The sequence below is a fragment of the Phyllopteryx taeniolatus genome, chromosome 13, assembly GCF_024500385.1.
Source record: "Phyllopteryx taeniolatus isolate TA_2022b chromosome 13, UOR_Ptae_1.2, whole genome shotgun sequence".
NCBI classification, from domain to species: domain Eukaryota; kingdom Metazoa; phylum Chordata; class Actinopteri; order Syngnathiformes; family Syngnathidae; genus Phyllopteryx; species Phyllopteryx taeniolatus.
This window is the reverse complement of record NC_084514.1, coordinates 7,285,298-7,309,971: the sequence shown is the minus strand read 5'-3', so window position 1 is coordinate 7,309,971 and position 24,674 is coordinate 7,285,298. Positions and strand designations below refer to the sequence as shown.

The 24,674-nt window shown below is 43.3% G+C and overlaps 2 protein-coding genes and 1 pseudogene across 6 annotated transcripts; all 3 read right to left on the bottom strand.

The window, feature by feature from the left end:
- Positions 1-330: 330 nt before the first annotated feature.
- Positions 331-8,283, bottom strand: fhl5 (four and a half LIM domains 5). Its single transcript, XM_061795737.1, has 5 exons — positions 7,943-8,283; positions 4,815-4,989; positions 4,399-4,568; positions 3,463-3,649; positions 331-1,838 (listed from the first exon to the last, which is right to left on the bottom strand). Exons 1-5 carry the CDS (start codon positions 8,102-8,104, stop codon positions 1,687-1,689), a joined length of 846 nt encoding a protein of 281 aa, XP_061651721.1. The 5' UTR covers positions 8,105-8,283; the 3' UTR covers positions 331-1,686.
- A 3,482-nt stretch (positions 8,284-11,765) lies between these two features.
- Positions 11,766-16,299, bottom strand: LOC133488249 (4-galactosyl-N-acetylglucosaminide 3-alpha-L-fucosyltransferase 9-like). Of its 5 annotated transcripts, XM_061795887.1 has the most exons (3): positions 15,964-16,298; positions 15,041-15,188; positions 11,766-14,913 (listed from the first exon to the last, which is right to left on the bottom strand). In XM_061795887.1, exon 3 carries the CDS (start codon positions 14,840-14,842, stop codon positions 13,958-13,960), a length of 885 nt encoding a protein of 294 aa, XP_061651871.1. In that variant the 5' UTR covers positions 14,843-14,913; positions 15,041-15,188; positions 15,964-16,298; the 3' UTR covers positions 11,766-13,957. The 5 variants fall into 5 exon arrangements, with proteins under 5 accessions (XP_061651871.1, XP_061651869.1, XP_061651868.1 ...); XM_061795885.1 differs by lacking the exon at positions 15,041-15,188; XM_061795884.1 differs by lacking the exons at positions 15,041-15,188; positions 15,964-16,298 and adding an exon at positions 15,483-15,932.
- A 3,275-nt stretch (positions 16,300-19,574) lies between these two features.
- Positions 19,575-24,465, bottom strand: LOC133488245 (4-galactosyl-N-acetylglucosaminide 3-alpha-L-fucosyltransferase 9-like; annotated as a pseudogene).
- Positions 24,466-24,674: the final 209 nt, after the last annotated feature.

Genomic DNA, 24,674 nt, shown 5'->3' with positions numbered 1-24,674 from the left:
AAATACACTGCTGGCATTAGATACGAAGAGAGAGTGACCGACTACTTGCCAAATAGCGAGCCTGTTGAAAAAGAGTGAGTTACTACTTACCAAATAGTGAGACTACGTCACTGAATAGGACTAGTTCGAGAGACTTACTACTTGTCAAATACTGAGCCCACTGAGACGTAATACACTACCATAAGACAAAATATAGGCACAACAGTGAGCTACTATTTGCCAAATAGTGAATCCACTGAAATCAAACAATCATGAGATACGATGAAAGTGACCTGTAACTTGCCAAATAGTGAGCCCATATTTTCTAAACACAGACTGGGATACGAGACATCGAATGGTACTTTCCTTTATTAATTTCTGCCTCCCTCTTTCAGTGTCTGCGTTTATACAAAACTGCGTTTATTAAGGCCTTTGTGAAAGTGTACAATTTGATGTTGATATGCATGCCACTAAGTGCCATTCTAGTTTTTTTTTCTACAATTAGCTTCAAAGCAGGCAATTGCAACAAAATAAATGTAGTAGATAGGAGAGAATAGGTACATAATGAAAGTAGGTCGGTAGGTTATAATAGGAAAAACAAGATGTTAGGTACATGGGGTGTCATATGGTAGGTAGGGGAGAGTAAGAAAATAGTATACGCAAGTAGGTAGTGTGTAATGTATAATACAGTAGGTAAGGTAGAGTAGGTAGATAGGGCAAGTAGGTAGGTAGGATATAATATAGTAGGTAGGGTGGAGTAGGGTAGATAAGAGAAGCAGGTAAGTAAGGTATATGAGGGAGGGTAGAGTAGGCAGGTTTGACAAGTAGGTAAACGGGTAGGACAAAGGGAAGGTAAGGTTTAATATAGTAGGTAGGGTAGAGTAGGTAGATAGGGCAAGTAGATAGGTCAGGGTTGATACAGTTGGTACAGGAGGATAGAGTACGTATAGATGGCAAGTGAGTAAGTAGGGTGTTTTATGATGGTAAACAGAGTAAAGTAGGTAGGTAGGAAAGGTAGGTAGATAGGAAAGATAGGAAGTTCTGGTATAATAGTCGGTAGGGTAAATTAGAGTCAGCAGATCGGGCAAGCAGGTAGGTTGATATTACAGCTAGGTAATGCAGAGTATGTAAATAGGGCAAGCAGGCAGGTAGGGTAAAATATACTATAGTTGGTAGGGGAGATGTGGTATGTCGGTAGGTAAGATACTGTAGTAGGCAGTGTGGTTCAGTCGGACAAGTAGGTCGGTAGGGAAATATAAAGTAGGTAGGTAGTGTTGGTTGCCATTGTATGAATGGGTAGGGTATAATATAGTAGGTAGGGGAGAGTTGGTTGGCCGGCTACAACATAGTAGGTAGGGTCACTAACTAGGTAGGTAGACAATAACATAGTCAGTACAGTAGGGTAGGATAGACTTGGTAGATAAGACAAGTAGATAGGTAGGAATGGGTATCTATGTAAGTAGGGTATAATATAGTAGGTAGGGTAGGTAAGTAAGTAGGTATGGTATAATACAGTAGGTAGGGTATTGCATAGTGAACACTTTGACAATGAAAAAAAAGACTTGCCTGTGCAACTAAAATCTAGTGTAAAACTTAACAAAAAGCCTCAAAGGGTTGTACAAACATTCCGTTTAAAGACACTTTGTTGATCTTTGCGCTGCCTCTCATTCGTAAACATTAGCTTGATGCTCCTTTGAGCGTAGCTTGTCACTTCTCGCGTCCGCAGTCGGTGCACAGGATGTTGTCGCGCTGGGTGAGGAAACCTCGGCCCACCAGGGACACGGAACACTGCCCGCACGTGAAGCACTCGCTGTGCCACTGACGCTCCTCGAACGAGATGTACTTGGCCCCGGCCAGGCCTGCGCAAAAAAACAACGTTTGGGTCATTCCAGAATTGGACAACATTTTCTGCCCACACAACCCACCCTGGACCCACCTCCTCAACACCGCTGGGAAATTTTAAATAATCCCTGCAAACAACAGTAACATTCACTTACTGTATTTTAAATAGTAGTACTTTTGCGCTGAATTTGTGTCCCAACATACATGCAACCCTGTTACAAAAACCTCTTTAGTCATCTAGAGGAGGAGAAAAAAAGTGAGGTTCATGACATATTACATATTAAGCTAACTGGTCTGGCCATGTCTATACCTCAAAGGTAAGCCCTCTCTATCGCTCCCTTCTATTATTTTAATGTTTTCAGCCATAATAGAGTGTGGCACTCAGACCAAATCACCACTTTTGCTCATACCAGGAAGACATTAATATCAGCGTTTCCTTTTTTAATAAATAGATAAGTTTATTCTTAACCAGACAGCATAGCAGCCAGCACAGGTAGCATATACTCCATCCATCCATCCATTTTCTGAGCCACTTCTCCTCACTAGGGTCGCGGGCCTGCTGGAGCCTATCCCAGCTGTCATCGGGCAGGAGGCGGGGTACACCCTGAACTGGTTGCCAGCCAATCGCAGAGCACAGAGAAACAAACAACCATTCGCACTCACAGTCATGCCTACGGGCAATTTAAAGTCTCCAATTCATGCATGTTTTTGGGATGTGGGAGGAAACCGGAGTGCCCGGAGAAAACCCACGCAGGCACGGGGAGAACATGCAAACTCCACACAGGCGGGGTCCGGGATTGAACCCGGGTCCTCAGAACTGTGAGGCTGACGCTCTAACCAGTCGCCCACCGTGCCGCCGGTAGCATATACTCTTCAACAAAAAAAAAACTTTAACATTAGCGCTGATTTGCAACTCTGTTACTAAAACCTAACCATCGAGAGGAAGAAAGAGAAAAAAAAGCGAACTGCATGACTCAGCAGAAATGACGCCATCTAGCTAACTGCGCTGTATCGGTAGACCCAAGGTAAGCCTTCTATTTCTAGTTCTGTTTTCAGCCATAATGATGTGTGTCACTCAAAACAACAGAACCCTTTTACTCATATATAAATAAATGAATAAATACATTAATATCAAAAGTTTTTCTTTTTTAAATGTATACCTAAGGTTGTTCTTGACCAATTAGCATAGCAGCTACAATGCAGCTACAAAAACTCAATATGGGCATCGATTTACAACCCAGTTACTGTAATTAGAGTAATAATAAATTTACAGTAAATTAGCATTCAAATAAAATTACATTTTCTTTATTTAAATTTAAAGGATTTGTTCAGCAATATTTTTTCAATATATGTTTTCAGGTGTCTGGGTATGTGTAACGGGTTGGGCCAAACACACCAAAAGGACAAATAAAATATCTCAGAAAAAGTGTACCGATGATGGTTGAGCTGGGTGAATCAAAATAATATATCTTGGTTTACTTCCTGGTTTTCTTGAAAACATAAAAAAAAAAAAAGTCAAATAAATAATCAGTTTTTCCAAACTTCCTGTGCCTAAATTGTCCTCTAGTTTTGGAATGACACGTTTGTGCACTGGCATCACGAGAGGGAGGTGGAATGAGAGGTAAATAAATGGCCGCTTACTGGTGATGGGCTTGGTGCAGCCCACGCACTTCTTGGCGTAGAGCTCGCTGAAGCACTCCAGGCAGTACGGGTAGTTTTCCCTGGAGGTGAAGCGCTGGCCCGACAGCTGCTTCCTGCAGCCGATGCAGAGGAAGCACTCGCGGTGCCACGGTTTGTCCTGGTACGTCACACCGCCCGTGGTGATGGCCTGGTGAATACCATGCACTCTCGTGACTATTTCAGTATGGTATGAAGCCCAAGCTTACATTCTTCTTCATTCTTCTTATTTCCAATAGATAGCATCGCACACAATGCTGTTGAGAAAAGTGCGAAAGCAGCATACCATGCACCGTCGTTGTTATTTCTTTGTAATTCTCCAAACAGCCATTTGTCTTCACTTTCAAAATATATAGTGGCATCATACAAAATGTTGTCAGAAAGTGCCATGGCAGCATATCATACACTGTTTGTGACTATTCCTATGTAAACCTACTAACAGCTATATGTCTTCTTAGTGAAAAATTCTGGGCTTGTACACATTGACAAAAGTGGAGTAGCAGGATACCATGCACTGTCATGACCATTCATATGTAATACTCCAAATGGATCGTTATTCGAATTTGGAAGAGTTAGTGGGATGATACACGAGGTTGTTGAGAAAAGGATGATAACAGCATATAATAGCCATTCATCTTCTTTGTTGGAATAGTGGGATAGCACATAACATTGTTGATAAATTTTGGTAGCAGCATCCCATGCACTGCCTTTACTATTCATGTGTATAGTAGTACTCCTGACATACATACAGTGTGTCTTCGTATTCGAAATAGATAGTATGATTGTACATAATGCTGTCAACAAAATGCCATGCACCATAGGTTGTTGACAGAAGTGTGATAGCAGCATATCATACCCCGTCGTGACACCAAATAGCATCACACAGAGCTGTGAGCTCACCTTCTTACACGCGCAGCACTGGTAGGCAAACTGCTTCTCGAAGCAGCCCACGCAGAAGAAGCCGTCGTCTTTGGGGATGAAGGACTTGGTTCCGATGGGCTGCTGGCAGCGGTGGCACAGAAAGCATGTCTCATGCCAACTCTTTCCCTTGTACTCCATTTTGCGGGAACCTGACACAGGGTGACGAGAACAGCTCAAAATAGTTGCGCCTGGAACGAGCTAACGCTAGTGTTTGTCTTGGAAGGGTAGAGGGGAAGGGATTTGGCGCATAGCTCTCTGGTATTACTTTCCCACGATATACGAGCGGTAGACGTATTTTATGTGCATGCGACAACGCTGTGCCCTCTGTTAGTAAAGTAGCACAAAGAGTCTGTAATCAGAACCCGGAATGTGTGGGGCAGCCTCGGTGCGCGTACCTGGCATGACCGTCTTCTTGCAGGTGGCGCACTTGGACGAGTAGTCGTGAGCGAAGCACTCGGTGCACAGCATCAGGTCGTCCTTGGCGGCGAAGGCCTTCTCCACCAGGGAGCGGCTGCACTTGGCGCATTTGAAGCACTCCTCGTGCCAGTGACGGTCCTTGTAGGACAGGTCCTAGTCACACCAATGGACAGGTGAGTAGGGACATATCATATCTGATTTATTTTTTTCGTGGAATTTGTACGATTAACAAGTTCAAGCTACTGCCCGTGGTTGACTGCAACAGTTTATGAAGTCGAAAGGGGATCGCTATTTGGCAAGCAATAGGTTCGGCTCACTGTTGCAGTGCATCGACCCAGTGTCACAATTTAGCAATTAGTAGTTCATTCTCACTGTTCCTATCTCTTGAGTTACTGTATGGAAAGTTTTACATCAATCAAAAGACTTCTAATAGTGTATAAAATCTGAGTGTTTGAACCATCTGGTAGGTAGTAGGTCAGTCTCTCACTATTTGGCAAGTAATAGCTCAGTCCGTCACTGTTTGGAAAGGTGCTTGTTCACTCTCACTCTTCCGAATGACTTAATGGCGAATGAAGTCACAGAGGCTCACTATTTGGCAAGTGGCAGCACTGTTCCTGATGATTTCTAATGAATTAAGTTGCAGCTGGATCATTGTTTGGCAGCTAGTAAATCAGTCTCTCACTATTTGGCAAGTAGTAGCTTGTTCCTGATTACTTCTAGTGGTAAATTGAGTCAGTAAAATAAGAGTGGGAACAACTCTTATTGGCATATTACTATCATTATCATTATTATTATTATTATTATTATTCATTTATTTGGCAAGTGATAGTTTAGTCTCACTGTTCCTAATGACTTTAAAACGTGAATTGCTGTAAGTTGGCGTGGGATCACTATTTGGCAAGGGCTGGGATATGTTCGTTGATCCCATTTAATAACTTTCGCTCGGTATTCTCATTATTTGGCAAGTAGCAGGTCAGCTTATTGTCTTCATTTAATGACGGCGTGTCACTATTTTGGAAGTCGTAAGTAAGTTATATTTGCTTTTCCTATTTAATAATTTAAGTCTTACTATCTGGCAGGTTTTGTTTTGATCAAAAATTAAAGATTAAGTCACACTAAAATCACTATTTGCTAAGCGTTAGTAGACTCTCACTGTTCCTTATGACTTTTAATGGCGAATGAAGTTATTAATTTTATTTATTTGGCTGATTTATTAACTATTAATAACAAGTCCAAGCTACTAGCCATGGATGATTGAAACATCTTGTCTCAGAGGGCTCACTATTTGGCAAGTAGTAGCCGTATATAGTAAAGATATAGGACATATTATGGAAAATTGACTTTTTATTATTAGGCTGGGTGAATATCCAGAGGCGCTTTCAAATGGAAGCGCCATCAAATCAAAGGCAAACGTTAAGGACTTCGACTGTTGAATTAGGTTGCAATGGGATTACTATTTACCAAGTGGTGGGTTATGTTCATCGATGCCATTTAAAGACTATAGCAGCGTAATCTCTATGGGCTCATTATTTGGCAAGTAATCAGTCACTCTTGCTGTTCATACCTAATGACTTATCCATTATCACTGAGTAATAACACATTTAGACAAGCTAAGATAACCTTTATGAGTTCCACAATTGGGGAAATTTATAAAGCATTTGTAATATGTCAGCCATGGACAGTGGGAGTTTGGCTTGCGATTTTAATTTGTTCTGTGACCAGGCTTGTAACCCAAATCCCTCGTATCTCAAATCAAATCAGTGAAATTAATGGAAATGCCATTAATCTGTTCTAACCTCTTAAGAGCTCCAATGGATTTTTGTAACATATTTATTAATAAGAAAAAAGAAATCATATTGTTTAAAAACACTAATTGTCACGTACGTGGTTAGGGCGAAGGCGAGTAACGCAAGGCAAGAACATGGTGGACCCAATTGCAGGGAAGCAGGGAGGCAAGGCAGGAGTGCGGGAGTCTCAAAATAATAATATTTAATCTTCAAAAAGGGAAAACTGAACGAAGTCCCACAACAGATAACAATCAAATCAAAGTAACAAAGAAACACTCAAATATCTAAAAGTGGAAACAAACTATGACCTGTGAGTAAGACGTGGAATAGAAAGGGAAAATGACACCTGACAATGACACACCACAATGATAAAGACAACTGGCGACTATGACATGGCAAAGACATGTGACAACGACAATGAACCGACAAGAACTGAAAGAAACCAGGGAACTAAATACAAACAAATTGACGAGACAACGAGGAACACCTGGACAAGACACGAGTGGCTGGAGAGAGCTGATTGGTCGACACAAAGTAGACGAGAACAGGTGGACACAACAACCTAATGAGCACACGACAAACATGGAACACAGGAAAACATGGAACAAAACTAAACACAACCCAAACCAAAACACAGACCATGACAGTAATGACATTAAATAGAAAATGTAAACAATTAAACAGTTTTTTGCAAACCTTTTTTTGCTTTGATTTAATGGACATTGTGCTGCTCCTTCTGGAGTGCGCACCTTGGCCAGATGGGGGCATTATAATACTACATACATACAATAAATCTTTACAATACATTTAACATTTCCTCCCCTTTTGTTTAGATTCTTTTTAAGCTGTCTTTTATTTTTCTCTTTACTTTAAAACGCTTTCAATTATGTAAAGCACATTGAGTGATGCGTCATATAAATAAAGTTGCTTTTCTTTGTAGCTTTGATGATGAAACAGAAAAACTAGTTTTGTTAGCCTGTCTCTGTTATTTAGCATTATGTGTAACCATTAATGTAGCGGACTTTCGTTAAGACAGTTATGTGGTTTGGTTAGATACACAGCATGTAATTCTATTTGTTTTATGTTTAGTTTCAAAGTAAATTTTAACTGGGAGTGGCAATAATAACACAAAAAAAAAAACCTTGAGGCAAGCTCACTTACTGTCTTTTCTGAAGAACTGTTCGCTAAGTGCCAAAGTTGCACATGGCATTCTCAGGGAAGGCACCGTAGACATCATCCTCTTCTTAGCGCTAACTTTTGTATGTCAAGGTGTCACAGCATACTGTAGGTGTGAAAGGATCCGCATGCTCAGAGCTTACCTTGCAGTTGGCGCCAATGGGCAGGGAGCAGCTCTGGCAGCAGTTGGCAAACAGGCTCTCGTAGCACTTAGTGCAGTACTGTGTGTCCTCTTTCATGATGTACTTCTTCCCCAGCAGGGATTCTTTGCAGTAATGGCAGTCGAAGCGCTCGTTGGTAGACATGGTCGTTACCGACGGTTGCTTTAAAGCAGCAGAAAGCGAAGAAAGGAGAAAAGCTCGCAGCGCTTAGCGGATACGCAGCAGGAATGAGGATGAGCCGCGAGATGTTGCGGTTTACAGGCGGGATGGAAAAAGGGGTGAGGCACGGATTAGGGGGTATCCACCGGGGTAGGGGGGTGTCTTCTATAAATACTGCCTCTCTTATTAGCCGTAATCTCTGGGGGAGGGCGGATGTGCTCCGCTGCATCATTCGGCACCTTTTAAGGGAGACGAGGGCCAGCACATCACTAAGCCTCTTCAACTCTGGACCAGAAAAGAAGGCCTCCAGGTATGGAAAGCCGTTTCAGCATTTCTTCCACATCCTTGGTATCTGGATATCAGGTCCGTGTACTCGTGTCCTCAGGCGCACTAGTAGAACGACTGTGTCTTCCTCGTCACACAATTACACTTTATGAGTAAATACTGCACTAGTCACACTGCAAGGCCAAGTGGAAGGCAGTAGTATAAAAATGTTGCATTTTAGTAGTGCGCTGAATTGTCTTATTGAAGAGAAAGTGTGTACTAGTACATGGACCTTAAGATGCATATCAAGGATAATGTATTACTACTAGTGACATTTTGAAATTCTACAAGTCCTCTTCTTGTGACTTACTAGTCGTACTAGTAGCACACAGATGTCAACCAGTGCACACTCACTAGTAACATATAGTTATCCTCCTAGTTTGGCAAAGTTGTCCTACAAATTGCAGCAATGTCATACAGTAGTGGAGAAAGACGTTATTAGTAAGACACTGTTATTATACTAGTGCGCTGAATTGTCATACTAGTGAGGACGAGCGTACTGCATGGACCTCAAGCTGGATATCAGTGATATCGTATGAATGCTCAAACGGCTTTCCACATGTAGACTTGCCATTACCGTTCCTAAAAAGACGTTTGATGGGGTTCTTCCACACCAAACTCATCCAAGCATGCCTTTAGGGACCTTGCCGGAAGAGAAAAGGACCATCCCCAACCATCAATTATTCAAAATGTTTCCTCTTATTCTGAAAAATCTATATGCAGGGAAAGACAGTGTTAGGAGTCTAGCCAATCCCATAGCGGATACATTGCAAAAATTTAAATCTAGCCAAGATTAAATATCTCAAATCAAGGACCCAACTTGCCACCTGACTAGTTGACGTTAGTGAAAAGTAGTTATGTTGGTTTCACACAGGTTTTTATTGTCTCAGTTTTACGTAACTAACTCACCAACTAATTAGAAACCAGTAGGGGTCAGTGGCTAGCTTGATAAGACATTTCCACTAAACTAGTTTGTTTGCGACTTCGTTTGTTCGTTAGTTCATTAGTCACGTAAAACTGAGACAACAAAAACCCTGCACTATTGACTTTGCCAGTTAGCTACGTGAAACCTATCAACTTTACCCATTGAAGTGAATGGAAATGCTATTAATCTGTTCCAGTGAAAAAATAAATAAATAGGAAAACTAGTTACAGTTACAGTAAACTTCAACTGGGAGTGGCAATACATTCCTTAAAGCAAGCTCACTTGGCTCTCCTTTTGAAGAATTGTTCATTATCTGCCAGACCGCTCGTTGTATAGTTCGCTGCCGCCGTATGTTGCGCTCACTTCTCAATCTCAATTTATTGGTCAAAGCAACAGAATCGGCCAAGCGACGAAAATCTCGAAAATCTCACAAATTGGGTCACTCGTAGGTACTGCTGTATTAAACCTCTAGTGTGTGCTTGTCCGCCATAGCGACTTATCAGCAAAGCCCTTCTGAAACAACGCAAATCCTCTTTTTTTTTTTTTTTTTGTGCGGCATCAACAAGTGATTGACAGTCGCCAAATTACTTTTCAGTCTTGGACAAATGTGCTCCTATCGTTTTTCCAAACGGATCAAAGGGGGGGCAAACATCTTCATAAAAATAGCCCTGGGAAGACCACCGGCCTGGCTCACTGGCTAATCCTCAACACACACACACACGGAGAGGTCAGTGACAGAGACTATACCCTGCCAAGATCTTCTATCGACACTTAAAATTCCCTTCGTATGCGTTAAACAAGACGTCTCTCGGGAATAATTTACACTGACCGTGATTTGACTCTATTTTCCATTTTCTAAGAAGATTACACAAAGAGTTGGATTAAAGCGCAACAGTGATCGAGGCCAGCGGATGACAATCAAAAAAATGTAAAGACCTTCAAGTGTCAGCACCTCTGAAAAGTTCAGCAAATTGCATGCCATTTTTTTTTATCCATGTTATGAAGCTTTGATTTTTTTTTAGCATCACTGACAGACAACAGGTGCTTCTAGATTATACATGACTCCCAAAAGGAGAGAGAGAGAAAAAAACCTACCGATCTCGCATATTCATAATCCCCCTCATTTTGATTGGCGAGGGTGGAAATGCTGCTATCTGATTGTCTAGTTAAATAGGACTTTATTTGAGCCGGCCCTTGTTGGTGCTCTTCTCTAAATGTGCTCAGGCTTTGCAAATCCGGCATCAGAAGTTCCATCCATCCATCCATTTTCTTTATCGCTTATCCTCACGCGGGTCGCGGGCTGCTGGATCCCATCCCAGCTATCTTCGAGCGGGAGGCGGGGTATACCCTGAACCGGTCGCCAGCCAATCGCAGGGCACAACAAACAATCATTCACACTCACATTCATACCTACGGGCAATTTAGAGTCTTCAATCAACCTACCATGCATGTTTTTGGGATGTAGGAGGAAACCGGAGTGCCCGGAGAAAACCCACCCTGGCACGGGGAGAACATGCAAACTCCACACAGGTGGGGCTGGGATTTGAACCCCGGTCCCCAGAACTGTGAGACAAATGTGCTAAACAGTCGTCCACCGTGCTGGCGCATCAGAAGTTGTTTGAAATATTTACACCAACGGCCCCTTTAAAGGCGACGACCTGTGGGAGAGAGGGACCGTCGGACACGTCAGCGCGGCACAAAGGCCTCGCCGACAGCTGGTTGGCATGGTGATGACATCCTAAGTGGGATCCATTAGACGAGGGCCCGCTGTTGACATTAATGACACAAACGCGCCACCCATCCACACCTCCCCTCAGGGCACAGACCGAGCTCCGACAAGCAACGATCCTTTGGGGTGGGGGGGGCTGAAAGAACCTTTCAGGATAGACCAGTAAGAGAATCTCACCTTCCACCAGGTCTGACCCATTTTCTCTCAATGTTTCCCACCAAAATGAGTCATAATGGGTGTGCAATCCTGACATATGAGGCAGATGTGCAGTTTGGTGGCTAGTATTCGGTAGGTTGGTAGGTTGGTCAGTAGTAGTGAGACAAATAAAGAGGTTGGTTGGTCAGTCGACAAACTAGCACATATGTAATGGTACTGCACTTGGTTTTTGCAATGCATAGCGCAGGGTAGGCCAACTTCCCCCCTATTTTGTGCTGGTTATGAAGCGTCAAAACAGGAGGTGGCCTGGTGCCTTTTCTCTCTTTGGATGTAAAGTAGGCCACAGGCCAGCAATATGTATTTGTCATCCTTTCAATAGAGACGTCTGGCTTTGGTTATAGTAAGGACGAGGAGAGAAGAGGCAGACAGCTGCTAAACGGAGGATTGTAATGGCACAGCAGGATCTGGGGGAGTTTAGGTTTGCCCTTGAGCTACAGCTTCACAAAGACTACTTTGAGGTGTACTTTAGGATGTCCAGGGTGCAGTTTATTTTTTACTACGTTACAGTACGTCATCTGTTTTGTGTCCCACAGCTCAGGACACTGGTATATAGCATTAATTGCGGATTTCTCCTTTTTCTACTCCATGTTGTACAACCTTGCCAAAATCTCTATTGTCACAGCACACTGCCCAAATGAAAAAAATGCCCACCTCGTGTACTACCAGCCTCTGGTAATTATGTAGGTAGCTCGTATATGAGTACTATATAGGTGGACTGTTGTTAGGTAGTGAGGCAAGTAGGGTGGTCAGTAATAGTAAGACAGGGAAATTAGCTGGTCGGTAATTTGGTCAATAGACAGAAATACAGAAAACAAAGTCGGTCGGTGTGCTAAATGAATGGACAGATGGGTTGGTAGGTTAGCTAATAGACAAATGGTTGGTTGGATAGACAGATATCTAAATCGGTCGACAGGTAACCAGATATGTAGGTCGCGACTGGCGAGATTGGTTGCCAGACATACAGTCAGTCAATTACTCCTTAATTTCATTAATTCATTCTTTTTTTGTTGTTGTTTTATTTTGTTTTTGCTGCGATCGAAAGGTTCTCAGTGCAGATCATGTGACTGAAGTGTCGCTGAGAATTCCTTTTCTTCAGATTGGCCGGACCCTCTAACAGCGTCAACTGAGCCTTTCTAATAAACCTCGAATAGCATCAGTGGATTAATGACATCACTGAACCTCCTGCTATACACACATACCCACACACATGCAAGCACGTAAGCGGAGGTGGCAAAAGTACTCTGTCCTTAAGTAGAAGTACAGATACTTGTGCAAAAAAAAAAAAAAGAAATACATTAAAAAAAAAGACTGGTAAAAGTAGACGTTGCTGTTCAACTCCTTTGCTTAAGTATAAGTTTAAAAAAAAGTAAGTATCACCAATTGTATAGAATACCTGTTTTGGTAACTTGACACAATGAAATAAACCTCAGGCTTTTATGCTATCAAATCACCATGACATTGTCAACTGAATAACGAAGAAAATGCTAAATTAGCTAATGATAACAACTTGAAAAAAATACATCTTACTTCATGCCATTTTTAGAATCAAAGGAGAATTTTTACACATCAGAATCTGATGGTTTTCAGGCTGGCACAATACACAACACTTTTACGAATCATACTTGGAGCTGACAAAATCAAACAATTCTCTAAAATAAGGCAGTGGACTGTCTTTTCAACGTCATGGTGTCATCTGCAGAGGTTGAAGAAAGTAACAAGCCTATTTTAACAACGTAATGAGTTGGAAGTACAGATATCTGTGCTCAAATGTAGGGAGGAAAGGTAAAAATTTGTCAGAAAAATAAATACAATGGTACCTTGACGTATGAGTTCCACAACCTACGAGTTTGTTAAGTAACGAGCCGTCACTAACCTGATTTTTTTTATTTATTATTTTTTTTGCTTTGTGTTGCGGGCAGATGTTTGACTTTTGAATGCGCTTTTTTTCTAACCATAATGTCTGTTATGCCCTCTCTGGGTATGAAGTTTAAAAGACAGAAGTTCTTCATCAAAGATCCCAAGTGTGCTTGCTTCAAGGTTCAGGTTCAGGTAAGAGTGTGAGCTCAAATGGTCTATGTATCTCGAATGATGTTACAAATTGGATCCGTGAATCAGTTAATATTTCTTATTAAATATGAAATCCATTGTTTGGTTATCTATTGACAAGAAAATGTACGAGTGGAGGGACATCAGGACACTGGTATATTTCTCGTGTCTTGAAAAACAAGGTTGGGAAATCTTCAAAGTAAAATTCCCTGACCCAATCGAGTCTGCGTCACTCCCAGCCCCCCGGTGACATCACAACAGCTAAATGGTGATTTTAAAAGTTTTTTTTTTCTCATTTTGTCCCTGTAGGCAGAGTATGGCATCAGTGTTTGATGATAATAATCATAACAATAATAATAATACATTTTATTTGTAATGTATTTTACATTTCAAAGAAGGATTGCTGATAAGAAACGCTGTCGAATGTGTTTGCGGGGGACAGGAGAAATGTAAAAATAAGGCTAATCAAAATTGGCACACGTGAAATAAAATGGGTCACTGAATCAATACAAAAACAAAATGTGCAGGCCCCGGGGAGGTATTTTGGTGAGGCTGATGAATAAACGTCATAAAGCCTTCACCAGTGACACAAACTGGCTCAGCCCCAGTACCACTTGTCCAGGTTCTTGACCGCCTTGTACTCCCTGTGCCTCCGCAGGTAGTCGCAGGCCAGGCACATGTGGTCTTTCCAGAACTGCAGCGTCTTCACCTTAAAGTGCCGCCGCCACTCAAAGTATCTTCGGTACATCGCCTCGTTCTTGTCCAGTAGCAGCAGGTAGTCGGCCAGCTCCTTAGGCGACGCGAAGTCATCCACGTGGATGAAGGCGTCGCCCTGGATAAAGTTCTCGTAGTTCTGCCGCGACGGGCCCAGCACCACGGGTACAGTGCCCACGTCCAGCGGGTTGTAGAACTTCTCGGTGATGTAGTCCTTGTGGATGGAGTTCTCGAACGCTAGGTAGAACTTGCAACTGGCCAGGGTGGGGACATACTCCTGCTTGTCGAGGTACTTTTTGAAGGCCCTGCCATATGTGTGCACTTCGATGTGCTTCTGCAGCTCGTTGTAGTACTTGACGCGCGTGTAGTTCTGCTTCCAGTCGCTCACGATCCAGCAGAGCAGCTTGTTCTTGCTGGGCGGGACAAAGTCATCCTCACCCTCGGTGGAAACCACAGAGCCATAAGGCACTGTGATATCGGCGTCACGGCGGTAGTTGAGCGTCAGGTTGAAGAGGTTATCGATGCCAGCCAGCTGGGGAGAGTGCGTCGGCGACTCTATATTCACCCAGATCCATTTCTGGAAGGACGGACGGCCCGACGGCAGGTTGGACGAGTCGGAGCGGATTTGACGATGGTAGATGATGACGCCGTCCGACTTTTTGTAGTGCTTCCGGTTGGTCGTGATGAAGCAGCCATCAATGTTGAACCGCGAGGCGCATACGTTCAGGCTGCCACTCCTTCTGAAGGGCCAGAACCAGACGAGCACCATGGTCACGTTGCGGTCGCTCTCGGTGAAGACGCCCTCGACGTGCTCGCTGGTAGAGGGGTACTCCACAGGACCTGACAGCCAGCACATGGACGGCTTAGAATACATCAAAAAGAGAGTCACGAAGCATCCTAGGATGAATGTGCCCAGAAGAAGCAATCGTAGGATCCTGTGAACTGGTTTCGATGACATTACTCTGACCTGAAACAAGAGCAGAACAAGTCACGGGTAAATGTATTTCCAAAGGTATTTCAATAGATGTCAGGAGGTCCTCGGTTTACGATGGCCTCGACATGAGATGTTTCCAGGTGACGAACGGTGCGCAATGCACTGCAGTACAGGACCGAGCCTTGGATAGTGAAAAAAGAACAAAAAAGTAATTCACGGGAATTTGGGGGCCCACTATTCCAATTTAAATAACTTTTGAACAGAAGGTGGCACAGAAACTATCAATCCATCCATCCATTTTCTGTAAAACTTCGGGTCTAGGGTTCCATGCTGGAGTTTATCCCAGCTGACTGGACGAGAGGCAGGGTAACACCCTGGAGTGGTCGTCAGCCTATCGCAGGCCACATGCTGTATAAACAACCATTTGCACTCACATTCACACCTACGGGCAATTTAGAGATTTTGATTGACCTACCATGCATGTTTTTGTATGTGGGAGGAAACCAGGACATCCGCACAAAACCCACGCAGGCACAGGGACAACATGCCAGCTCACAGGTGAAGCTAGAACCTCGGTCCTCAGGAATGTGAGGCAGATGTACTCGACTAAAAAGTTTTACCCCTACTTTTTAGGCGTGAGCTTTCCAGTGGCAACAGCATTGGTTTTCCCCCTACTTTTCTCAGGTATGCTCTCCAAGCATAACATGTCCGTCTTCAAATGTGGTAAGTACCTCCACCAGGATTTTGGGGTTCCCATATAGTTCCAATTGAAATAACCTTTGAACGTAAGGTCATAGAGAGATTAAACTTGTAGTTTTACTGCCACTTTTAGTGGTGAGCTTTCCGAGAGTACCATTCAACCTTCTATTGCACAGGTCGACTAACCATTGAGGTTACACCCAGTGACTAAGTTCGTCCTCGTGCTTCTCAAGGAAAATAAAAATTCTGATACCGACCTGGTGGATTTGACTTGCAGCTGGAATCCAAGCGAAAAAGACTTTCCTAAACGGAGTCGTCAGCTACAGGTGCCACCGTCTTGGCTGTTGTGTAGAATAAAAGCGATTTTCCAATTCTTAAGTAACATTCAACATGCCTAATTCTCCTTCAAGTGCAAAAATTAGTTAACCGCTGTGCAATAGGAGGACTATATTACCGAGTTGGAAGACTCAGCGATTGTCTCAACAGAGTGCAACATTAACAACTTTTATTTATGTGTATGTCAAGGTTACTCCCTTCAACTCTTAGCCAGTCATCAATTAACCACAGGTATGAACCTATTCTCAGAGCCAGATCATCCAGTTGAACTCGGTTATGGCAAAATTTATGCAATAAGGGCAGGCTGAGTCTCATCTGCATCATGAATAATTAAAAAATGACCTGGGCTTCATATTGATTTTATTTTGAATACAATAATGTCTAACACATTCACTCTAGCCACAGATGTGGCCAGTTCCATGTCCAAGTCCAATGCCTCCATTTTTTTCTCTTGCCCCTGCATAGTATGCTTCGCTTTCAGTAGTTTCTGACTGATCATAAGAGTGGCAATCTCAGCCTCTCCTCTTAATTGGGCTGAAGAGCAGAGATGGGAGTCAGTCACGTATGTCACAAGCAAGTCACAAGTCATAGCCTTCAAGTCTCAAGCAAGTCCTAAGTCACTGAGGGGTAAAGAAAACCAAGTCAAGTCGAGTCGCCGCTAAATTTCAACCAAGTCAAGTCATACAATCTTGTTCCAGTTGCAACATGTACTGGAGTGGTAATAAAATGTTATTTTTTTAACAAATCATAACACTAAAAAAAGTATTCATACCTTGTAAAACTTAAATGAACAAGAACTGAAATTATGATTGATTGAATTCATTTCACTGAATTTGTCACGTGTGGGTAGGAGCTGGAGCAGGCAGAGGCAGATATTCTCATGGGTTTGTGTAGTTGCAGGCCAGGCACATGTGCTCTGTCCAAAACTGCAGCCTCTTCACCTTAAAGTGCCGCCGCCACTCAAAGTATCTTCGGTACATCTCCTCGATCTTGTCCCCTGGTGGAAACCACAGAGCCATAAGGCACTGTGATATCGGCGTCACGGCGGTAGTTGAGTGTCAGGTTGAAGAGGTTATCGAACCCAGCCAGCTGGGGAGAGTGCGTCGGCGACTCTAGATTCATCCAGATCCATTTCTGGAAGGACGGACGGTGGCGCGACGGCAGGTTGGACGAGCCGGAGCGGATGTGACGATGGTGGAGGATGACGCCGTCCGACTTTTTGTAGAGCTTCGGGTGGGTCGTCACGAAGCAGCCATCAATGTCGAACCGCGAGGCGCATATGTTCAGGTCGTCCCTCTTTCTGAAGGGCCAGAGCCAGACCAGCACCGTGGTCAGAGCATCCGGACAAAACCCACACAGGCACAGGGAGAACATGCAAACTCCACACAGGTGAAGCCGGAACCCGGGTCCTCGGGACTGTGAGGCAGATGTGCTAGACGAAAAGGTTTTACACCTACTTTTTAGGGGTGAGCTTTCCAGTGGCACCAACAGCATTGGTTTTACCCCTAATTTTCTTGGGTATGCTCTCCAAGGATAACACTTACGTCCGTCTTCAAATCTGGTAAGTACCTGCACCAGGATTTTAGGGTTCCCATATTGTTCCAATTTAAATAACCTTTGAATGGAAGGTAATACAGAGATTAAACTTATAGTTTTAGCTCCACTTTTAGTGGTGAGCTTTCCGAGGGTACCACTCGTCCTTCTATTGCACGGGTCGACTAACCACTGTTCTCTCATCTTATAATATAGCGCAGCTTTTTCACAAGAGTTTGCATGTTGGTGGGCACGTTTAGGTCTACCATAGAGTTGCAGCACTCACGTAGCAATAGCCCGTAGGTCTTCCCCTGATACCAAAGACCATGAGAGCACCTTGCCCATGTGTCTGGAAGTTACTTTAAATGGGTCTCCAAAATGCTCTTGTAGCAGAGCCTTTGGTGGTTAGTCAACCACAGACTAAATCCCAGGGCTGGTTTACTGCTCGAGGTAATGCAGTCTTTAAGGCTGAGTGTTCTGTCCTCAATGTTGTGTTGAAAAGCTTTCATAAAGGTTTGATACTGCAATGGACCTCCATCAAAAACTTGCAGATCTCGTAATTTCATTCTGCTTCTCCAACACTGTAATCAAACTCTGATCAGAAGTATTCTCTGTTGTAGGTGCAGCTAGTTCGCCCTGAATGGGAGGAATGGTTTGATGAAGTGCACCTGCTGGGAACACTGACAGACCGGCCCCACTTACGATGGAATGAAGCTCAGTTTGATGACTCGCTTTAGCTTTCACAGCAGCACAGCCTGAAGAGCTGCTATCTCTTGTGACCTGTGTCTACGAAGGCTAAATAAGAGTTCATCTCATTTGATTTAGCAGAAATGTGAAAGCCTTTTAATGCCTTTGACACATTCACTCTAGCCACAAACGTGGCCAGTTCCATGTCCAAGGTCAATGCTTCCATTTTTTGTCTCTTGCCCCTGCATAGTATGCTTCTCTTTCAGTAGTTTCTGACTGATCATAAGAGTGGCAGTCTCAGCCTCTCCTCTTAATTGGGCTGAAGAGCAGAGGTGGCAGTAAGTCACATCTGTTACAAGCAAGTCACAAGTCATAACCTTCAAGTATCATGCAAGTCCTAAGTCACAAAGGGGTAAACAAAACCCTAGTCAAGTCGAGTCGCCGCTAAATTTCAACCAAGTCTTTCTGAAGTGCAGTATTTGGCAAGCAACTCGCAAGTCATAAGACTGGCAACTCGAGTCGACTCAAGTCAAGTCAATTGACTCGAGTCCCCCCGTCTCTGCTGAAGAGGTATTGGACACAACCGACGTGCTCACCATTGTACTGTGTTTCTTTGGCTTTCCATTAGATGCATTAGAAACACTGTCACTCGGTCCAATATCCCAGCAGCACTTTTTGGGTTCCACGGGCCTCCAAATGGCTTTTGGTGGGCGTGGACTATTGGTTTTCAAGGTTGAAAAAGTGAAATCCTCCTCGTCAACATATGGTTTTCAAGGGCATCTACCTGTGGGGGGGGGGGGGACATCCAAAACCTCCAAAATCAAACAGTTCTCTTAAATAAGGCCATGGATGTGAAATATCTTGCTTCTCCGAATCTGTTGCCGTCGTCATTAATGCTCCCTGATTCACGTTCCTCCATATCAATGCTACCCATTGTTTTGCCTTACAAGATCCCGATATCTCAGTTAAACAGGTTCTCCACCTCAGTTGACTTTACCTGGCTCTATTTACTTTTTAAAAAAAAACTTTTTTATGTCGTGTCCTCATCGGTGGAGGCTGAAAAAAGTCGCGAGCCTATTTTGACAATGGAATTGAAAGTACAGATGTCCTATCTGTGCTCAAATGTGAGAGTAAAAGTAAAAATATGTCAGAAAAATAAATACAGTGGCACCTTGACATACGAGTGCCCCAACCTGTAGCGTTACGAGCTGTCGCTGGGTGAGCTTTTTTCTAACCACGTTGTCTATTCTGCCCTCCCTGAGAGTGAAGTTTAAAAGATAGCAAACAGTTTGTTTTTATAAAACAGGCCAAGTGTGCTTTCTTCAGTTTATTGCCACTGCCAGTTGATGTTTAATGTAAAATGAAACATAAAACAAACAGGATTACGTGTTGTGTATTTACCCAGACCACATAACTTTGTCTTATAAACATTCGCTAGTTATTGCTAATACATTGCGAAATGGCAAAGACGAGCTAAAGGAACTAGCATTGAAATTGAGGCATGAAAAATGATTCACATTAGAGCAGCTTAGTTGCTATGGCCTTCTTTATCTTTCAAATCCACTTGTATTACTGTACGAATGCGTGTGTATGTATTATACTGCTCTCTGGTGGCCAAGGCTTGCAAAACAGAAGGAGAAGCACAATGTCCACTGAATTACTGTACAGCAAAAACATTGCAAAAAATGTTACATTTTGTACACGTTTTTTTTTTTCAACTACAGAAAAATAGTGAAACGAAGGGAGAACTTGTATTTTTTGGTATATTTTGTTTATTTTTGTAAACTGTGCTTTTTATGGAATGAAAAGTCGTTTCTATTTAGCTATAAACTTGACCAAAATTCTGCCCCCTAACTAATTCATAAGCCAAAGGCCAAAAAAATAAAAAAATAAAATCACAAAAACAGTTACAAGTTAAGAAAATTCATTGCAATTTTAGCCATTCAGTGACACATCCGCCTGAATTTTCAGAAAATATGAGAATTGGTATCGTTATCTGTATTGGCAATACTGGCCCTGCATTTATTTGGCATTGAATCGATACCGAATCTTGCAGTATCGCACACCACTACTTTCCAGTGTATGGCAGACAATATAAATTATTTTGCATAAAAGGCTGACTTTGCACAGTACAGATGGAGATCGGTTTATGACCAAGTTCAGTTCTGAATGCGCCGTAGTCTATCGCTCAACAGTAAAGTCAGAATTACAGTTGATACTGTATGAAAAACACCTGCAGGCCATAAATATAAAACAATCAAATGAATGAAAAAAAAACAGCAACAACAGTAAATACAGCATTAACAACGTGTTCTTACGCGGTGCACTTTTGCTAACTTCGAAATGTCGTTTGTCAGGAGAGTCATAAAACAAGGAGACCCTTTGGTCAAGTTTATAGCTAAATAGAAACGACCTTTCATTCCATAAAAAGCACAGTTTACAAAAATAAACAAAATATACCAAAAAATACAAGTTCTCCCTTCGTTTCACTATTTTTCTGTATTTGAAAAAAAAAAACAGTGTACAAAATGATCACTGCACCAAATGTTATTAAAAAAAATTATGTCAATGTACACAAATAAACGTGCATTTGGAATACTTGGAAAAAAAAAAAAAAGGACAACTCTCACAGACAACAGCATCCAGTCCCCGCCAAAGGATCACCTAGTCGCATAGAAAAATTGTCATTGTAAATTACGCGGGTCGTCAGTATACACTGCAAGACTTTAGCGAGAAGGGTTGACAGTTTTTTTTTCTTGCGTTTTCTTCGACTTTTTGGCGACACATATTCCGAAAGAAGGCCTCAACGAGGGGTGTTCATAGAAGAAAATACACCGGCCATGAATGGTGGTGAGCAGACAACCTTTCATTTTTTTCCCCTGAAATTTTTACCCTTGTGTGATAGATACAAATGCTAAAAATGAGATTTTGTAGTGAATTAACAGTGTTGATTTTTTTTTTTTTTTAAACTCAGGATGTCTCCTGTTACCTCAAACATGGGAAGTACATGAAAGTTTTTTTGTTTCGTTTTTTTTTTTTTTACAGATAGTGATCAATATCATTTTGGAGGGCTTCAATGTAGCCCCCCCCCACCCACCCCCCAAAAAAAAAAAAAACAACTCACCAATTCAGGCAGGTTTATGTATTCTGATCATAATTTATGTATTTGAGTGGCCCCACATGCAACCGCCCAAAACTCACAAAACAAAGCAGCGACCCCTGGAAAGTTGGGAAAGAAAATGAGCCCTTGACACTAGTTTCACCAACTGGCACAAAATTTGGACTTGGGTGTCATTCAAAATCAGCATTGGTCCAAATATGTGAGAATTGCCGATAAGAAACATTGTTGAATCTGTTAATAAGTAAGATTTCACGGGGACAAGAGTTGTGTCAAGGACAGATGCTGGAAATTGAACAGGAATTTTGCCATTTTAGTTTGAAGCAGCAAGTTTGGGTGAATTCCAAGGTTCATACTTTAAAAAACTGTACCAGGACTGTGGCCATTTTTTTCTTTTTCTTTTTCTTTTTTTTTTTTTGGGGGGGGGGCCTACGCTATCTAACGTGGGCAGAGTCTTTGAGGATTTGCCATGAAAAAGGGGCTATGAGGGCTCATTCGTAGCTGCTGGGAGTTTTTTTTTCTTTTTTCCAGGAATTCTACATTCGATATAATAATCCAAAAAGTGGAAGGATCGCTGATCGCTGATAAGAAACGCTGTCGAATGTGTTCATAGGCATCGCTTTGCGGGGGACAGGAGAAATGTAAAAATCAGGCTTATCAAAAATTGGCACAGGTTAAAAAAACATTGGTCACTGAATCAATGCAAAAACCAAATGCGCAAGCTCCGGGGAAGGATTTTGGCGAGTCTGACGAATTAAAGTCATAAAGCCTTCATCAGTGACACAAACTGGCTCAGCCCCAGAACCACTTGTCCAGGTTCTTGACCGTCTTGTACTCCCTGTGCCTGCGCAGGTAGTCGCAGGCCAGGCACGTGTGCTCCGCCCAGAACAGCGCCTTCTTCACCTTAAAGTGCCGCCGCCAGTCAAAGTATCTTAGATACAGCTCCTCGTTCTTGTCCAGTAGCAGCAGGTAGTCGGCCAGCTCCTTAGGCGACCCAAAGTCATCCACGTGGACGAAGGCGTCCCCCTGGACGAAGTTCTCGTAGTTCTGCCGCGACGGGCCCAGCACCACGGGTACGGTGCCCACGGCCAGCGGGTTGTAGAACTTCTCGGTGATGTAGTCCTTGTGGATGGAGTTCTCGAACGCCAGGTAGAACTTGCAGCTGGCCAGGGTGGGGACATACTCCTGCTTCTCGAGGTACTTTCTGAAGGCCCTGCCATATGTGTGCACTTCGATGTGCTTCTGCAGCTCGTTGTAGTACTTGACACGCACGTGGTCTTGGTTCCAGTTCGCTCACGATCCAGCAGAGCAGCTTGTTCTTGCTGGGCGGGACGAAGTCGTCCTCGCCCCTCGGTGGAAACCACAGAGCCTTAAGGCACTGTCGATGTCGGCGTCACGGCGGTAGTTGAGCGTCAGGTTGAAGAGGTTCTCGATGCCAGCCAGCTGGGAGAGTGCGACGGCGACTCTAGTTCATCCAGATCCACTTCTGGAAGGACGGACGCTGGAGCGGCGGCAGGTTGGACGAGTCGGAGCGGATGTCACGATGGTAGATGAGGACGCCGTCCGACTTTTTGTAGTGCTTACGGTCGGTCGTGACGAAGCAGCCTTCGATGTTGAACAGCGAGCCGCACACGTTGAGGTCGTACGGCTGTCCGAAGGGCCAGAGCCAGATGAGCACCGTGGTCACGTTGCGGTCGCGCTTGGCGTAGAAGACGCCCTTGACGCGCTCGCTGGACGCAGTGGACTCCACAGGACCTGACAGGCAGCCGGTGGATGGCTTAAAGTACATCAAAAAGAGAGTCACGAAGCATCCTAGGATGACGGTGCCCAGAAGAAGCGGTCGTAGGATCCTGTAAACTGGTTCCGATGACATTACTCTGACCTGAAACAAGAGCAGAACAAGTCACGGGAAAATGTATTTCCAAAGGTATTTCAATAGATTTCAGGAGGTCCTCGGTTTACGATGGCCTCGACATGAGATGTTTCCAGGTGACGAACGGTGCGCAATGCACTGCAGTACAGGACCGAGCCTTGGATAGTGAAAAAAGAACAAAAAAGTAATTCACGGGAATTTGGGGGCCCACTATTCCAATTTAAATAACTTTTGAACAGAAGGTGGCACAGAGACTATCAATCCATCCATCCATTTTCTGTAAAACTTCGGGTCTAGGGTTCTATGCTGGAGTTTATCCCAGCTGACTGGACGAGAGGCAGGGTAACACCCTGGAGTGGTCGTCAGCCTATCGCAGGGCACATGCTGTATAAACAACCATTTGCACTCACATTCACACCTACGGGCAATTTAGAGATTTTGATTGACCTACCATGCATGTTTTTGTATGTGGGAGGAAACCAGGACATCCGCACAAAACCCACGCAGGCACAGGGACAACATGTCAGCTCACAGGTGAAGCTAGAACCTCGGTCCTCAGGAATGTGAGGCAGATGTACTCGACTAAAAAGTTTTACCCCTACTTTTTAGGCGTGAGCTTTCCAGTGGCACCAACAGCATTGGTTTTCCCCCTACTTTTCTCAGGTATGCTCTCCAAGCATAACATGTCCGTCTTCAAATGTGGTAAGTACCTCCACCAGGATTTTGGGGTTCCCATATAGTTCCAATTTAAATAACCTTTGAACGTAAGGTCATAGAGAGATTAAACTTGTAGTTTTACCGCCACTTTTAGTGGTGAGCTTTCCGAGAGTACCATTCAACCTTCTATTGCACAGGTCGACTAACCATTGAGGTTACACCCAGTGACTAAGTTCCTCCTCGTGCTTCTCAAGGAAAATAAAAATTCTGATACCGACCTGGTGGATTTGACTTGCAGCTGGAATCCAAGCGAAAAAGACTTTCCTAAACGGAGTCGTCAGCTACAGGTGCCACCGTCTTGGCTGTTGTGTAGAATAAAAGCGATTTTCCAATTCTTAAGTAACATTCAACATGCCTAATTGTCCTTCAAGTGCAAAAATTAGTTAACCGCTGTGCAATAGGAGGACTATATTACCGAGTTGGAAGACTCAGCGATTGTCTCAACAGAGTGCAACATTAACAACTTTTATTTATGTGTATGTCAAGGTTACTCCCTTCAACTCTTAGCCAGTCATCAATTAACCACAGTTATGAACCTATTCTCAGAGGCAGATCATCCAGTTGAACTCGTTTATGGCAAAATTTATGCAATAAGGGCAGGCTGAGTCTCATCTGCATCATGAATAATTAAAAAATGACCTGGGCTTCATATTGATTTGATTTTGAATACAATAATGTCTAACACATTCACTCTAGCCACAGAT